Source organism: Rhinatrema bivittatum, chromosome 18 (genome assembly GCF_901001135.1).
Source record: "Rhinatrema bivittatum chromosome 18, aRhiBiv1.1, whole genome shotgun sequence".
Lineage (NCBI taxonomy): Eukaryota > Metazoa > Chordata > Amphibia > Gymnophiona > Rhinatrematidae > Rhinatrema > Rhinatrema bivittatum.
In genome coordinates this window covers 33808907-33827679 of record NC_042632.1, presented here as the reverse complement: position 1 = coordinate 33827679, position 18773 = coordinate 33808907, and the positions used below count along the sequence as shown (strand labels likewise).

General features: G+C 44.4%; 1 protein-coding gene across 3 annotated transcripts in view; it reads right to left on the bottom strand.

Annotated features, from left to right (window-relative positions):
- The window catches only part of CANX (calnexin), a 96093-nt gene that overhangs the window by 31573 nt on the left and 45747 nt on the right, over window positions 1-18773 (bottom strand). For all 3 annotated transcript variants that reach the window (XM_029583231.1, XM_029583232.1, XM_029583230.1), the window contains 2 exons: window positions 1911-2126; window positions 576-649 (listed from right to left, as the gene is read on the bottom strand). In XM_029583231.1, coding sequence (XP_029439091.1) covers window positions 576-649; window positions 1911-2126 — 290 coding nt within the window. Of the gene's footprint in view, window positions 1-575; window positions 650-1910; window positions 2127-18773 lie in introns of those variants that run through there.

The following is an 18773-nucleotide window of genomic DNA, read 5'->3' as shown; positions in this document are numbered from 1 at the left end:
AAAACTGAAAAGAAAAATAATGTACAATGTATTTTTGCTGGCATCTTTGCTCTAATTGTTCACAGTTTCATTAAGCAGACTTCACAATGAAAATTAATTCCTCACTGTCCTTCATGTGGTCAATTCATTATCCATTTAATGGCATATGTGAATTAAGTACATGGAAATTCCCTCGCCACACTGATGAACACAAAGTTCATGTTTCATGGTGAGGACAGACAGCAAGAAGAGCTGTGCTAAAAAAGTTGCCTTCTACTCACTACCACAGGAAAATACCATATTTTTTTTTTTTCTTTAACCAAGGCAAGGGGAGCCTGGACAGAGACATACAAGATGAATCTATGTAAGGAACCAATGTTGGGTACACCTGTTTCTTCACTTACTAAGCCTCAGGCCCCTCCCTTCTCAAACCAACTGGATGCCACAAAATTGGTAGCTATTTGCCATCAATGTGAGCAGCAACAGCGGGACATTGGGACAGACCCAAACAATCTAATGTAGTGTAATGGAAGGGCAAGATGTATACTGGAGGGGGAAAAAAAAAAAAAAGGGGCAAATCTTCCCCAATCACTTACCCTTCTAGAGTTCCCTTGTCAAAACTTTCAACAAAGTGAAAGTCTCCCGTTGGTACTGGAGCCTGATAAATTACCTATTGGGAAGAGAGGGCAGGAGGGACAAGAATACAAATAAGTGATCCTACCAGTCCTACTCTTAATCATACTTTTTTAGCAGTCAATGTCAATCCTGGTCTTCAAATTTAAATGAAGAAACTTCATGTGGCTATAGCTCTGAAACGATGAAAGCAAGACTGAAATACTTAAGGGAAAAGCACATCCTATCAAAAATATCTCAAAGGCCACATTAGCTTTTTACTACTGTTTAAATTAACGGAACAGCTGATCTTAACTCACATTTTCACTCATCACATGATTGGATATTTCACATTATTTCATTCTGATAGTCAGAAATGTACATGTGAGAGCTCTTTAAAAGCCAGCCAGTCATTTTAACTGCTCAACCGCGTTACCTGCCAGTAGCTTACTTAATATTAAATTTACGAAACAGTTAACCAACTGGTCTCAAAGTGAAAAAAAACAACCCAACCTTGTTTTCTTTTACTCTAGAAGAATTTCCATCTTCCTGTAAACTACAAAGCGCCTCCCATTCATATTCTCCTGCTGGGGCAGGAATCTTCTGAACCATGTTCTAACAGATGCCTGGGAAATGTCTTCCTCTCACTAGTTTTTCCTAGCCCACTTGCTGATATCCCTCCCCATTTAATGGCAAAGCTCCAGCACAGCAGTCTGGTTTTTTTTTTTTAAGTGAGCATGCTTCATTATGGTAGAACAATAAAAACAGTTTTTACCCTCTATTTTCTGTCACTAGCAAATTCCATTTTCATGGATTTTTGAGGAAGAAAATGAACAAAAACTCATACATTAGCATGTTTTAACATTTAGTTTACTTTGGTTGCCGGTCAGGTGTGTATGACTCCCAGAGCCGTTTCATCCTGCAACCATAGAAAAAGAATCCCACAAAGAAAAATTCTAATGTATAGTACTGCTAAAACAAACCTGTCATTAAGATGTACATAACTATAAATGGCAAAATCTCGATTCTACAGGGGGAAACTTAAGACTGATCGCACAAGCTATCAATCCAATGTTGACTAAAACATCATTTCTCTAGGGAAATGGATTTAACGCCCTTGTAGAAAAAATTATTTAAAAAAAAATGCAATTGCTCACTGCAAATTACAAAATAAGTTGTTTGCACTTGCTAGTTATTGACCCCTAACTGGACTTACAATTCTGCACTCCTTTTGGACATTAAAAAAATATATAAATTTTCAGTAGATTAAACAATTACTCTTATTTTGAAATTGTCAAATTAATCAGAAGAGGTCAAACCTTTGGGGGTGGTAGAGGAGTGCTAGATTCAGGTTTGGATTCTTCTGTTTCCTCAAAATTATCTTCCAAGTCATCATCCTCATCAATCACGTCACCATCATGATCATGATCATGATCATGGTCATGGTCATGGTCGTCCTCTTCCGTGTGTGCCTGAACAGTTACTAACCCAAGTACCAGCAAGGCCAAGCACAACCAGCATTTCAGCTCCATGATCTACAGACAGCAAACAAGGGATGAAAACTGAAATAGAGGACTTCAAACCTCAATCCCAGCCCAAACAACTGGGTGACCATTTCTGAACTGATGAGGACTAAAAGGACATTTTCTTCTAAGAGAATAGGCATCCGTTTAATCATCCCTGCTGCTAAATGCACTAAACTAGTCAAACCTAAACTACTAAAGATAAATTGTACTTTATTCATGCACCCTCAAGGATCATCACAGAACTACTGAGTTATTTTATTAACTAGATGACTAGACATTTTAAATGCAGAAATATTTTGCACAGTAAATAAATATATATGGTTTCAACAGAATTGGTTTGATTTTCAACCAAGTTTTTTGAAATTCATAACAACTCAAGTTTTAAAAACAGGAAAAAGATTTGTAGAAATGTTCATTTCCTTATGGGAACTCACATGAAAGGGCACAAGTTTCCAAGGGTAAGTTTAAATGCATATCAAATTCCTTCATTTCTATACACAAGCATAAATCATGTCCTTCCAGAATCCAGGTAAGACTATAGCAATAGTAATGTGGTATTTTTGGAACAGCAATATCTAGGCCATAACGTGCCAAATAAGGGATAGATACGTTTGGAAAATTCAGGCTAGGAATAAAACAGCAGTTAAATTAGGAAAACCTTAAATTTTGAAGAAGAGACCCTTAACTGATTTCTATTATTGAAGAAAGCAGAGCTGCTTACCTGTAACAGGTGTTCTCCAAGGACACAATCATCAAATGGAGTCCAGCACAGAAAACTTGTCAGTTTCTAGAAACTGACAGACACTGAGCATGCCCAGCATGCTACTAACCACTCATCCATGCTTTAAGTCTTATAATATAGAGTTCGCAAAAATAAAATAAACCAAGATAAAACCAACTCCGCGGGGTGGTGGGCGGGTTTCGTGAGGACTAACATCCTGCTGTCCTAGGAGAACACCTATTACAGGTAAGCAACTCTGCTTTCTCCAAGGCCAAGCAGGATGGTACTGCTCACACATGGGTGATTAGCTCCAGGCTGCTCCCAACATGTACGGCATAGAACAGGGGCCAACATGTGCGGCATAGAACAGGGGCCAACATGTGCGGCATAGAACAGGGGCCAACATGAACATCTAAAGCTGTTAGAATTAGGGGAGCAAGATTGCTCCCAAGGAAAGGACCCAAAGTAGGAAGAGTTGGGGTTTCATGACTGAGAAAGATTATGGAGAACTGACTAAACAAAATGACTGTCATGTTGGCCATCCTTATCCGAACAATGAGGGGGCAAACATGTGGAGAGAACTCCAGGTTGCTGCTTTGCATATCTCATGAACAGGGACAGCACACAAGTGAGCCACCGAAACAGACAAGGCCTGAGTGGAATGAGTCTTGATGTGACCTTCAAGCTGCAGTCCCGCTTGAGTACAGCAAAAAGAAATACAGTCCGCTAGCCAATGGGATATGGTCTGTTTAGACACTGCGATTCCCAACCTGATTTTGTCAAAGGAAACAAAAAGCTGAGTGGACAGGTGACGAGGTGCCGTCCATTCCAGGTAATAGGCCAGAGCCCTTTTACAATCCAGAGTATGCAGTGCCCGTTCACCCTGGTGAGTGTACAAGCCTTGGAGAAAAGGAAGGTAACATGGGCTGATTGAGATGGAACTCCGAGACCACATTAGGAAGGAACTTTGGATATGTACGTAAAACCACCTTATGACAAAATTTGGTATAAGGGGGGTTACGACACCAGAGCCTGCAGCTCACTGACCCTGCGTGCTGAAGTAACTGCTACCAAAAAGATGACCTTCTGGGATAGGTACCTTAGATCGCAAGGGCTGGACAGGACTACACTGAGATCCCAGGAGACTACTGGAGGCTGAGTAGGAGGCTTAAATTGCAATAAGCCATGCATGAACCACCCCAAAAGCAGATGGGTGGAAAAACGGAAGCACCATCTTTCCCTTAATGGTAAGCTCTGGTGGCACTAAGGTGAACTCTCACCGAAGTGGTCTGCAGACCAGATTCGGAGAAGTGCAATAGTTAGACCAAATGCTTCAGAGGGGAAGAGAAGAGGTCCAGACCGCACCCACACACCAAGCCAACAACTGCTTCCACTTAAGGTTTTTAAGCCTAGCACATCCAAAATGCACATCCAAGAGCTTGTTAGCCTGTGCGCTAGGCTCAGCACACGATATAGCATTAGCCTGAGAGTGTTTTGAAAGCAAGGGTTAGCTTGAACTTGGTATGGTAGAGCCAGTGAAGGATCTTGGTTAAATTTATTTCCATTCATTATTAGGAAGGCTGTGCGGTTTTAAATCAGTAGTAGTCAGAGGTTGAAGATGCCAGTAGTGAGAGTTGCAATTGTCAAGGAATAAGATTATTATGGCTTGAACAGCAGTCATTAAGGAACTGTCATCCAGGAGGGGTTGGAGATAGGCTGCTTCGGTCACAGCTTGAATTTGAGGCTTGTTAGCTGTGAATCCAGTATGAAGCCTAGACTCTGAGCTTGGCACAACACTACTCAATAACCATCAAGGGTCACTTTTGGGTGAGAAACGCTGGGTTTTTGCTTTCTAATGCATAGAATGTTCACTGTTTTTGTCTTAGCCTGCATGCTGCTTTCTCCAGGCAGTTATTGAGGTAATCGATGGTTGTATCTTGATTTTCATTGTGTGGAATCAGTAGATGGAAGTCATCAGCAAAAGTGGTAGGGAAAAACATAGTAACAATTATGGCAGAAAAGAACCAAATGGTCCATGCAGTCTACATAGCAAGCTTATGGTAGTATTTTCCACACAGGTTACCCCATGTTTCTCTTAAAGATAGCAACTGCTGCTCCATGCAATTATTCAATGAGTCTTCTTAAATGCAAACATTGCTGATGTGTTTTGCTTACGGACTTGGCCTTAGAAGCAGTCCTCTACTTTTTCACTTATGCTTGCATATCAGTACTCTCGACAGTAAAAGTCAGGGCCTGTATTAGTGGTCTGAATCCCAATTCCTCTTCCACCCCCCCCCCCCCCCAAAGAAGAGAGTGATGTAGTTGCATCAAAAGCATCAAGGCTTATTGGTAGGGGTAGTAATCTCTTGACTTCTTTTAAAGGTAGTAATAGCTGCTTATTAGTTCCCCAGACCATAAAAATCAGGGCTCTCTGTCTGAATCTAACTCCCCTTTTCTGATACTATTGAAGCATAGAGCAATGTTGCAGTTGCATCAAAAGTATCAAGGCTTATTAGTTAAGATTAGAAACCAGCACTCCAGCAAGTTTCCCCCATGCATCCTTTTCCTTCATTTCCATCCTCTAGTCTTTAGGGATCCAATGCTTAGCCTGTGCCGCAAATTCTTTAGTAGATTATTAAGTCTTACAATTTTGCCTGGTGGAGCCATATAGATGTTGAAGGTGGGTATGAACACCATGTAGTGGCTGGGTTTCTGAGAGTTCTGTGCCCAGTGATATTCTAGGAGTGGCTGTGGAGGAAGGAGCTCAACTGAGCCAGTGCAGAGCCTGGTTTAACGTTTGTCAGCTAAAATTTACTACTAAAGTGCAGGGATATGCATGTGTTGCAAAAGCCCAAGGGAGTGGTACTGTAGATGAGGAAATTTAAGAAAAAAAAAAATCACACTAATAAAGGAGCAATTCAAAAGATTCAAAACTTGTAGGAGGCATGGTCATGGTTTAAAATTACCATCCTTGAGGTTCATACAAAATGTATCCTGTGCATTAAAAAAAGGTTGAAGGAAAAACCAACTGCCAGAATTATTTAATAGTGAAGTGAAAGATGCAATTAAAATCAAATGGGCATCTTTCAAAACAACAAAGCAGATATAAATGAGGAAAACAGGGAAGAGAATAAACACTAGCAAATTAGATATAAAAAAAAAAGTAATTACGCCAGCTAAGAGAATTTGAAAAACTTGCTACAGGGATAAACACAAGTAATAAAACCCGTTTGTAAGTGCATTTGAAGCAAAAAGTCTATGAGGAAGTCAGCTGGGACGTTAGATAACCAAAGGGTAAAAGGACTGCTCACAGAAGACAAGGAAACAGCAGAAAAACTAAATGAATTTTTTGCCTCTGCCTATACTGGGGAGGTCAGGGTCATACACACCTAAAACATGTTTTTATGGTGATGACTGAGCAATTAAACTAAGTCACTGTAAAATTGGAGAATGTAATAAATCAGACAAAGACAAATTACCAGGATCCACTGGTATTCACCAAAGAGTTCTGAAGAAACTCAAGCATGAAATTGCTGCCCTGTGTCTGGTGATTTGCAACCTATCATTTAAAACAGTCATGGCACCAGAAGGGTGGAAAGGTGGTCAACATGACACCAGTTTTTAAAAAGGGCTCCAGGGGTGACCCAGGAAGCTATAGATCGGCGCTTCTGATATTGGTGTCAGGCAAAATGGTAGCTTTCTTAAAAACAAGAATTATTGGCCACAGATAGACATGGCTTAATGGGGGGGAGCAACATTTTTTTGTAAAGGGAAGGCTTGCCTTACCAATTTGCTTGATATTTTGGAAGGTATAAATAAAACATGCAGATAAAGGCGAGCCAGCTGATATAGCGTATTTGGATTTTCAGAAGATATCTGAGAAAGTCCCTCATGAGACTCCTCAGGAAATTGGAAGGCCATGGGGTCAGAGGCAATGCCCTATTGTGGACTGATAACTGGATAAGAGACAGGTAACAGAGGCTAGAACTAAATGGCTGGTTTTCCAAATTGAGAAGAGGACCTGAGCTATTTAGCATATTCATAAATGATCTGGGGAAAGAACAAAGAGGTGACCAAATTTACAGATAACACAAAATTGTTTCAAGTCTCTAAAGCAGAAGCAGATTGTAAGGAACTGCAGAAGGACCTTGTGAGACTAGAAAATTGGACATCTAAAGGGCAGATACAATTTAATGTGGACAAATGCAAATTAGTGCACGCAGGAAAAATGAATCCAGACTACAATACTGGATTCCATATTAGGAGACATCAGCCAGGAAAAGGACCACAGAGTCCTTGAAATCTGCAGCTTAGTGTGTGGTAGCAGTCAAAGAGGTAAACAGAATGTTAAGAATTATTTGGAAAAGACCAGAGAACAAAACAGAATATCATTGCTTTGTATAGCTCCAGTGTGGATACACTTTCAAGTATTGTGTGCAGTTCTGGTTGTCCCATCTCAAGACATAGCAGACATAGAAAAGGTATAAAGAAGAGTGACAAAAATGATAAAGGGGATGGAAAACCTAAACAGATTAGGCTCTAACTTGGAAGAGAGATGAGAGAGGTAATGATTGTGATTTATAAAATGAGTGGAATAGAATAGGGAACAGTTATTTACCCTCTCAAACACCACTAGAGCTAGGCAATGTTATTTATAGAAGCATTTGGGCTTAATCTTGATAATTTGTGTTTAATATAAATTATAACAGAGAATGTAAGTTTTGTATTGTTTTAAAATTGTTAAACTTCATGCTGCACTTAGCATGTTCTCATAAGCAGAATATAAAAAATTTTAAACAAACAAATTAGGGGACACCATGAAACTAACCAGCAGATTTAAAACAAACTGTGGGAAGAAGTTTTTCACTTCGTGCACTATAGCGCCATGCAATCTGTTATCAGAGGATGTTAAGCTTCTTTCCAGCCCCTAACAAGCAGCTAAGAGAAATCTTTTTATTCAAAAAAGGCAGATAAGATATCTTATGGAGTTACCTGTTATCAAGCAAACTGAAACCAGAGCAGGCCTTAGAGAACATTAGTGATAACAGTAGGTTAAATAGGTCAACACCTCCAACTTGCTCACCAACAAGTTAGTTACCGTATTTTTCGCTCCATAAGACGCACCTGACCATAAGACGCACCTAGGTTTCAGAGAGGGAAAATTAAAAAAAAAAAAAAATTGTGCTAAACCGGTTCTGCGTCTGGGCGTCTTATGGAGCAAATTAGGGGAGTGCATAGGTTTTTTTTTTCTCCCCATTTTGTTTTCGGGTCTGGGGAGGGCCATTTCGGTCCACTCCCCAGATCAGAATATTTTTCTTTCTGTGGGAACCCCCAAACCCCCCCATCCCAACCCTTTAAATTAACAACCTCCACCCCCCTGACCCCCCCCAAGACCTGCCGAATTAATTTCCTGCAACCCCCCACCCTCCTGACCCCCCCAAGACCTGCCGAATTAATTTCCTGCAACCCCCCACCCTCCTGACCCCACCAAGACCTGCCAAACGTCCCTGGTGGTCCAGCGGGGGTCCAGGAGCGGTCCGGGAACGATCTCCTGGGCGTGAGCCGTCGGCTGCCAGTAAACAAAATGGCGCCGACGGCCCTATGCCCTCACTATGTCACTGAGACCGACCAATAGCAGCGATCGGTCTCAGTGACATAGTGAGGGCATAGGGCCGTCGGCTGCCAGTAAACAAAATGGCGCCGACGGCCCTATGCCCTCACTATGTCACTGAGACCGACCAATAGCAGCGGTCGGTCTCAGTGACATAGTGAGGGCATAGGGCCGTCGGCGCCATTTTGTTTACTGGCAGCCGATGGCCCACGCCCAGGAGATCATTCCCGGACCCCCGCTGGACCACCAGGGACGTTTGGCAGGTCTTGGGGGGGGGGTTTGTAGGAAATTAAGTCGGCAGGTCTTGGGGGAGTCGGGGGGGGGGGTGTTTGTTAGATTTTTGTTTGGTTTTTTTTTTATATTCGCTCCATAAGACGCACATACATTTTCCCCCCACCTTTGGGGGAAAAAAAGTGCGTCTTATGGAGCGAAAAATACGGTACATTCGGGCGATTCAGTAAAGTCCGCGGGAGAGCAGGCAAACGCCCGCTCGCCTGTGCGCGTGATTCTGTATTTAAATGAGGCCCGGAGCAGCGGCTGTCAGCGGGTTTGACAGCCAACGCTCAATTTTGCCGGCGTCCATTCTCAAGCCCGCTGACAGCCACGGGCTCAGAAACCGGACGCCGGCAAAATTGAGCGTCCGGTTTTTGACCCGACAGCCACGGGCCGACTTCAAATTTTTTTATTTTATTTTCACTTTTTTAACCCTTTGGGACCTGCTTTTCTGTGCACTTTCCCGGTGCCCGAAGATATTAGTGCATACCTTTGGGTAGGCGCTAATTTCTGAAAGCAAAATGTGCGGCTTGGCTGCACATTTTATTTTCTGAATCGCGCGGGAATACCTAATAGGGCCATCAACATGCATTTTCATGTTAAGGGCGCTATTAGGTTCGGCGGGTTGGACGTGCGTTTTCGGCCCCTTACTGAATAAGGGTTAAGGGGTAAGGGAAAACACGCGTCCAATGGCGGGTTAACAGTGCGCTCCGGATGCGCACTGTACTGTATCGGCCCAATAGTTAACATAACATTTTCCTAACTGGAAATTGTTTCTTCACTGCCTCCAAACTAGTGTGGCTTCATAGGAAAATCTTTTCAAATCACCCTTACAGTGGGGTTCAAGAGGACTGGACAAGTTCCTGAAGGAAAAATCTATAAACAGTTACAAAGCCAGGTAGACTTGGGAAAGTCAACACTTACACTGTACTTATCATGATCTGTATAACACATACTAGATGTACACAGCACTTTACAGAGACATATGGACAGTCCCTACTCCAAGTGGCTTACAATTAAGTCAAGAAAAGACAACTAAATACAATTAAAACGATAAGGCAGATCAATGGAAGATTTTGATCACTTGTGATGTCAGGGTTGTAAAATTTTAAGGAAAATTCTGATAAGTGATGTTACTGATCAGTGGTATCATTACAATAAAATACAGAATCATCTATCCCACTTTGTTTATAAAAAAAAGCTTTTAATTACTCTTTCAATTGTAAAACTATAAAAGATAAAACCAGACAGAACTGAAGGAGAGACAGCCTTTAGCCTGTAAGGAATAGGTTAACCTAATTGGTGAATTGGTAAAACAATTTTTGCTCATGAACTCGAATGACTTATGAGGAGAGATTGAAGAATCTAAATATGCACACCCTGGAGTAAAAGGAGGAGCAGAGGTGATTATGATACAGACTTTAAGATACTTGAAAGGTTTTTAATGATCCAAAGACAATGACAAAACTTTTTCGTCGGAAAAAAAAAATCAACAGAACCAGGGGTCACGATTTGAAGCTCCAGGGAGGAAGACTCAGAACCAATGTCAGGAAGTATTTCTTCATGGAGAGGGTGGTGGATACCTGGAATGCCCTTCCGGAGGAAGTGGTGAAGACCAGAACTGTGAAGATCTTCAAAGGGGTGTGGGATAAACACTGTGGATCCATAAAGTCTAGAGGACTTGAATGAAGAGTGGGTGGCACGCGGGAATGACGGCTACTACCTGGAAATAATACCCTTATTCAATAAACATACACACAGTTAATGCGACTCCAAAATTGCTCTAAGCTTCAACGGCAAGAGGAAATGTGGAAAAAAGGATTTACATTCACAAAAAAGCGGGGAGTAGCCTGCTTGTTACGGCGGTTACTACCCCAAACCAAATAAGCCTGATACTTCACTTTCAATGCATATCCAGTGTTACAAACGGGGGTGTTTAGTGTGCCCTTGGGACTCAGCCCAACCCCAGAGAGATCCAGGACCGAACAGAGGGTTGACGGCATGTTCCACTATAACAGACGGTCTTACCCTCCGCCAGGCCGGCAAGTTCCCAAGGCCAACAACAGGATGATGTTGGAATGTGAATGGTCCTCCGACCATTTCGAGCCCTTTCGGACCAGCCGCTTGGATCGGCATGGAGCAGCAGGCCTGGCCTGAGGTTGAGAGCAGACGGACCTTGAAACGAAGACATAACACCAAGGTCGATGCAACGGCATCGCAGACGAAGACATGCCACCAAGGCTGACGTGGAAGGCATCAGAGACGAGGGCTGGCACAAGACATGACACCAAGGTAGCTGAAGACATGGCACCAAGGCTGATGTGAAGACATCACGGACCAATGGTCGATGTGACAGCATCCCGGACCAGGGTCGATGTGACAACATCAGGAGCAAGACGTTGACATGATACCAAGACTGATGCAACAGGATCCAGGACGAGACGAGGAACTTGAAGTCCAGACGATACAAGAAGCGTGGCGGAAGGACATTGGCACAATCTCTCAGGGCGCCCTACACAGTCCACCCGCGGACCTCCCTGTCCCACTGCGTGCCCTACACAGCCCGAGGAGGCTGGTCACGGACCACGCTTAGAACGGGACAAGCGCAGGGAAGAATCCAGTCGAGGTGGGACTCAGACGACGAAGCCAGATGTCATCCGGAGCTCCACAAAGGCTGGCAGGACATAACGGCTCAGGAGCACAGGACACCAGTCCACCTGTAGGCTGCTCCACGCTCGGGAAAGACGTCATCTGAGAGAGCATGGCCTGACAGGACCAAAAGGCTCAGGAGCGATGAAGCAAACATCAAGAAGGGCAGAACATCAAGGAACCTGGGACATCAGGAAACAGAAGATCAAGACTAGACACCTGGACGAGGACCTCAGGCACGAACATGACTTGATATGATGAGACGAAATGAAACTGAGCTCCACGAAGAAGACCTGACGGTGCTCTGGCAGGCAGGAGCCTCCAGAGTGAAGTAACTCCGATGCAAGCCAAAAACTGAATGACAGAGCAGCCCTTTTATAGGGCTGGTACAGGAAGTCCCATTAAAGGTGGGGCCAGCACACTTCCTGCGTCTGGCCCTTTAAATCTTGAAGAAAGGCGCGCCAGTGCCTAAGAGAGCAGGAAGCTGTGCAGGACAACGGACAGCAGCCAGCACAGATGCACAGAGACGCAGGGCTGGGCCTGAGGAGCAGGCCCGATGACGGCAGCAGCCCCAGCAGGAAACCCCGGGGGCGGCTCCAGCCCCTACTCCAGCCCGGGGCTTGCGGCCTGCAGCCCCGGAGGATGTGATGATGTCGACGGCGGCTTCCAGCCGCGAAGAGAGGCAGGGAAGTCCACGGCTCACCTCAGTGAAGAGGACACTTGATGGGCGGCCTCCAGGTCACGTGAGCAAGGCGAGACCTCGGCTCCAGTCGCATTGAGGGCCCGACTCTGGGGGCGTCCATGCCGGGCAGAAGAAAGCAGCATGGGGTGAATGCCTGCTCGCGGGGGAATCCACGGGCAGCGATTCATAACATCCAGCATAACTCTCTGCTTCAACAGCAGAGGTAATGAAGAAAAGTGGATCTATATACAGACAACAACCAACAAGGACTGAATTACATAGTCTGGGTAAACAAATAAGCATGGATGTAGCTTGCTTATTACGGCAGTTACTACCCCTAACTAATTAAGCTAGATATTTCACTTAGATGCAGTTCCAACACTGCTCTCTACAGTAATGGTGGAGGTGGAAGGGAAATAGAACCAAAAGGTTACTAAGGACCAAGAGTAACAGATAAGTATGAGGAAAAAAAAAAAGTGCGAAACTTGCTGGGCAGACTGGATGGGCTGTTTGGTCTTCTTCTGCCGTCATTTCTATGTATCCTAGCTCTAAAAGCTAAGCAGATACTGGGTTGGGTGGGTGAGGTCTGGTCTTTGTTCTAAGCCAGAGCATCCAAAACCTCTTCTGGTAACTCCACAGCCAGCTGGGTTTTCAGGACATCTATAGTAAGAAATCTGCATAAACTGGGTCTCTAATGTCATGCCTATTCATTGTAGATATCCTGAAACATGACTAGTTATGGGATCACCAGGATAGGTTTGGAAAGACCAAGTTCTATGCTGCTTTTTCAGACATTTTATGATTTTATAAATACCGTAGTAAAAATTTCACAGTTACAAATATCCCAGTTTGATTTTAACAAATCAAATGTTGCAAAAATGCTGTAAAAACATTAAAAGTAGCAATAGTTGTGCTCTGGAAAAGCTTTAATATTCTGCACATTAATTTTTTCAGCCAGGTTTGAAAAAGAAAAATTAAAAAAAAAAGCCCCACTCAAAACGTAACAGCAGCGGAGTGGCTATGTTAAACAGAGTCCCCTTCTGATTTATCTCCATGGCAATACCCTGTATCAACCACTGTTCTCCTGAAACTGTGGGCTTCAGGGATTATGGCGCTTACCAGACAGCCAGGCTTTATCCCGACTAAATGCTGTACCAAGTGTTACAGGAAATAAAAGCTTTTGTGACTAGCAAAGAACAGAACGATTGCTTGCAACAATTCATGAACCCCAGACAGGGCTCCATGGCTGAGCTCTGCTTTTAGTTTAAACAGTGAGCTCAGTATACAGCATTATTTAATTATCAGACAAGCAAACAGTGGATGACAAGTATATATATATAATATATATATTTTTTTTAATGTTTAATAAGTCTTCAGACCTCTCCCCCCAACAGAAACTTGTTCAGTCCTTCTTTAAAAGTATTCATACTACCAGATCTGAACAAAGCAAACCCTTAACCAATAATTGCCCCTCCCTATCCCTTACAATAGTCTTTACACACAATACTTGAGAGAATGTAGGTAAAGGACAATCCATCCATCCATCTGCCCTTTCCTTTGCATAGTGCTAGGTATGCATTGAGGGCTGGTGCTAATTCCATATGATATTTATTTAATTAGAAATTCAGATTATACTAAGCACTGTAGGACATTTTCTAATGAGCAACTGCTAGTCAACTGCAACAAATTAACCAAACTGTTGCCCTGGTAAAACAAGAGGTGAGCTCTTTGCAATCAGGAACAAGAAATGAAAAATGAGCCACACTGTAAAGAAGCTATGGATTAATGAACTTGTGCTTTCAGCTCTCTCATCCTAAAGTCTGTTTTGGAACCAGAAGCTTGCAAATGTAAGGTGTCCCACTCACAGTAAAAGTGAGAGGGAAAAACTCAAACTGTAAATATCCCATGTTTTTTTTACTAGAATATTCTGGCAGCATCCTTTCAGCAAGAGACGGCTAAAGTTACCTTACCTACTGATTCGACTATGTCACTACACAATGTGAAAAGCAATCCGAACCACAGGAGGGATTTTGTGGCAGTTACCAAACATGGCTGCTCTCCAGAATTCAGAATTGCTTAAAAAGTATGTGTGCAACAACATTTGTAATTACTGAAGGGCATTACTGCATGTAGTGTACAAATCTGAAATCGTGCACAGTACACAAAAGCTACAGCTCCTCCTCTCCATTTTCTGAAAAAGAAAAAAAAAAAAAGAAGACACAGAAGTGCTGAATTAGGATGGCTAAAATTAAACTTCACACCCAAAAAGCCTCATATGATTTTGCAGCTTTCAGATTTTTAAATCTCACTATACATAGAAGCCCATGTCTGTGTTTTATTTATGCTCCTCAGACAAATATAAACAAGTGTAATATTACTGAGAGACAGTGTAAAAACAAAAAAGCTTTTAAAGGGTCACAGGAACTTCTAGCAGTCTGGGACTGGCAATAGAGTGGAAAGGGTTGGGCCTAGAGGTGAAGGGGAGAGATTGGCAGATGGAGGAGTTGGGGCCTGAGAGGGCAAACTGGCCAGGAGAGTAAGGAGAGCAAGTGGAAGGGACACTTACAGTGAATTTCGAGGGAAATTCTGCTCAAAATATTTAAAATTCTGCAAATTTAAGTAACAACTTTTTTTCTGTAATAATTTAAAACGTAGTTAAAGACTGTCATGTAAACTGTGTTATTTTGACCAATATAAAATTTGCAGAATTTTCAGTTTTTGTGCGCAAAATTCCCCCAGGAGTAAAATATTGCACTTTCCAAAGCTGCACAGCAATTTCAAACACCAAACGCAGCCATGCCCAGCTTCTCTATGGAAACAGGGTGGAGTACTTGTAACCCTATCCCTCCCCACTACTGACAGTGACTGGGACCAGGGCAATGAGAAAATGCGCAAACCACATATCCTGCTTGCAACCTAGCCCTGACGGATCTGTACACAGATGCCCACAAAGTGACCTACTTTTCTCTAGCTTGTTTAACTGGATATCTTTCTCTCTCAACAGCCCCCTCTTTCCATCCTATATTATAATAATTCTTTCAAAGCATCAGTGAGATCACATAGGTCAGAAAGTACAATGCATACTACTCCTGGGGGAAATCTGCACAAAAATAATTAAAATTCTGCATACTTTATATTGGTCAAAACAATATACATGACAGTTTAAGTAATTACATTTTGTGTATTATATTTTAAATTAATACTTAAAGATGCAGAGTTAAATATGTTGAGAATTGCCTTAGAAGTTCACTGTACGAGTCTCTTCCACTCTTTCTCCTTACTCCACTAGCCAGTCTCCTTTCACTTTGCCCTCTGTGGCCCCAACTCCTCCACCTGCCACTCTTTATCCCCTTCCCCTATCTCCACTCCCAGAGTCTGACCCCTGTCTCAGTATGCCCATCACACACGATCCCTCTCTCTCATGCAGACACACTCTCATACAGGCTCCCTTCTCGCGCGCGCCCCCCCCCCACCCCGCACAGGCTCCCTCTCTCGCGCACGCGCACCCTCCCCCCGCACAGGCTCCCTCTCTCTCGCGCGCCCCCCCCCCCCCCGCACAGGCTCCCTCTCTCGCGCGCGCCCCCCCCCGCACAGGCTCCCTCTCGCGCACGCGCACAACCCCCCCCGCACAGGCTCCCTCTCGCGCACGCGCACAACCCCCCCCCCCCGGCTCCGTCTCGCGCACAAACCCCCCAGGCTCCCTGTCTCGCGCACAACCCCCCCCCGCACAGGCTCCCTCTCGCGCACGCGCACAACCCCCCCCCCCCCCCGCACAGGCTCCCTCTCGCGCACAACACCCCCGCACAGGCTCCGTCTCACGCACGCGCACAACCCCCCCCGGCTCCGTCTCGCGCACAACCCCCCCCCCCCCCGCACAGGCTCCCTCTCTCTCTCTCTCGCGCGCCCCCGCACAGGCTCCCTCTCGCGCGCGCACCCCCGTTCCCTCTCTCGCACACGCACGCAATCCCCCTCATACAGGCTCCTTCTCTTGCGCGCGCACACACACCCGCCCCCTCATACAGGCTCCCTCTCTTGCGCGTGCACACACACCCGCCCCCTCATAAACCTCCCTCTTGCGCGCGCACACTCTCTCAAAAAGCTCCCTCTTGCGCGCGCGCGCACCGTTCCCCTCTCTTGCACACACCCTTTCACATCTGCTCACTCTCAGCCCCAGGCTCAGTCTTACACACAGTTCACTCTCACTGGACCCTGCTCCATCTTCGCCATAGGTGGGACGGCCTCCTCTGGCGGCACACCTAGACCTGCTTCATCTTCACCGTGAGCAGGATGGCCTTCATTTGCAGCACGCCTGGGCCTGTCAAATTCTGCTCTGCAGTAGCACAGAATTCCCCCAGGACTAACATTGGTAATACTCTTACCAGCAGGCAGGGAAGATTAATCTCCAGCCTACCAAAACAAAGCTTCCTTCCTAAAATCCAGAATTTCAGATTTGGCTAAAGGGTAGTGAATGAGAAAAAGAGGACAATGAATTGAAGTAAAAGACTATCAGTGGCAGAGCATCAGTATTTCCTGCTAATATAAGCACAATTTATGTCAGTAGCACTGCTCCAGGCCTATTACAGAAGAATGACCAGCAGTCAAGTCTATTCTGAAAGCAAACTGTGCATGTTTGATTCCAACCTATGCTCTGTGATTCTGAATAACCATAGCACCACCTTCTTACTGTGCACAGAAAAACTTCCAAGGACCCACAAATATCACTAAAAACAGCATGGACTGCATTGGTAGAGGCTGACTTTTAAAAGGGTTTAAAAAACGTAACACCCCCTCACGCATAAGCATCCTTGAGGTCTAAGGAGCACATCCAGTGGTTGAGGTGCAGGTAAGGCAAGATGTTCTTGAGAGGTCATCTTGAACTTCTCCCACACAATAATTCTATTGAGCACTCTGAGACAAGAATCGGCAGTAGCCCTCCACTTTTCTTGGGGATGAGGAAGTATTGGAAGTAAAATCCCTGAGATTGGTGAGAAGGGAGCACCAACTGAATTGCCCTCTGCTGCAGGATGGATCTCACTTCCTGCAAGAGGGGGAGAACATCGCTTCCCTATGAAGGGGAAATGAGGTGCGGTAAGGTGGAGGTCTTCTGAAATTCAGGCAATAGCCGTTCTGGACGATGTTGAGAACCCAACGGTGGGATATGATCTGGCTCCACACCGGTGCAATCGTCTACTCCTTCTTGTAGCTGTGGCCACAGCAGAGTCAAAAAGATGGTTGGGTTTTGGTGGTAGCACCAGTGTTTTGGGGGATGGCTAGGATCAGCCCCGCAGCTGCGATAGCTGGGGTCTCTGTAGCGGGTAAGAGGGAGGCCGGTAGGGCAGACAGGATCTGTATGAGCGCCGGGGATAAAAGGGCTTCCTGTAGGCAGGATAATACAACTTCGCAACTGTCTTGTCTGTTGGTAATGTGAGCGATGATACTGCTACTCTGCTCCTTGAGTTGGGAGACCGCCTCACGAAGATAGTCTCCAAATAAGTTATCGCCTTTGCATGGAAGGTCCACGAGTTTGTCATGTACATCCTCACAAATGGCTCTCGCTCTCAGCCAGACTATCCGGCAGGCCATTATTGAGGCCACTGAGGTACAGGCTGAGAGTTCATACCCCTCATATACAGTTCAGAGTATATGTTTCAGGCCTAGGTCAGCCATGCTCTATTTATGTTGACTGGATCCCAAAAGGTTGCCATGTCATACTCTGGCCCTGGTGTGTGTACTGAAACAAACCACGGCAACATCAGCCACAGCAGCTTCTAGTTGACAGCATTGGCATATTTTACAGTTGCATGATATTTTCAAAGACCTTTCTTTAATTGTTTCCACAAGGGGTATGAATATTTGGGACAGACTGGTGCATGCACAGCCATTGTTGGATAACAAGAATGAGGAAGTGGGCCATTTTAAATGTGACCAGTGTGCCCAATATTCGAATTGTATTGAAGGAGAATTTTGGATTGACCCAGTGTCTAAATACAAAAGTTGTTCGGAAGTCTCGGACGACTTGTAATTCAGATCATGTAGTTATGCATTAATTTGCCCGTGCCCGAAAGTTTATATTGGTAGGACTATTCGCAATATGCGGACGCAATTGAATGAACATAAGTCTCGCTTGAATACACAGTCTGTAACAGCTCCTAGTTTCTCATTGTTTACATCAACATACTTTTAGACAATTGAAGAGGACTATTTTAGATCAAGTTAAGTGTTCAAGGAGCAGAGGCAATAGAGTATACACAATGAACTATTGGGAGTCCTTTTGGATTTTTACATTAAATACACAGACGCCAGCAGGGTTGAATGAAGAACTGGATTGGAATTCTTTGATTTAAGACTTGGTGATGACGAAGGGAAGTGTGATGCCCCTTTGGTTAATTTTGACGTGTGGGTTGGTGTATAAATAGGTCAGCAATGGGAAGTAGTTTTACAGCATCTTGAAACTGAAGTCAGAAGCACTCGGATGAATAGTTGAGATGGTGACAAAATCGAAGCGCTGCAAGTAATGGTTTGAAATTTCAACTATGAGTCTGGCTGACATCCCCTGAAGAAAGACCATGCGGTCTGAAATGAAGTTCCTGCTTCGAGCCGCCAGGGAGCACTCCCAGACAGCGTGGCTAATTGAGCCTGCTTATCTGCAGGAAAAACCAAAGGATCCCAAACACAGCGAAGAACATCTGGGGTAGTTGAAGGAGACAAAGAAAAATCAGG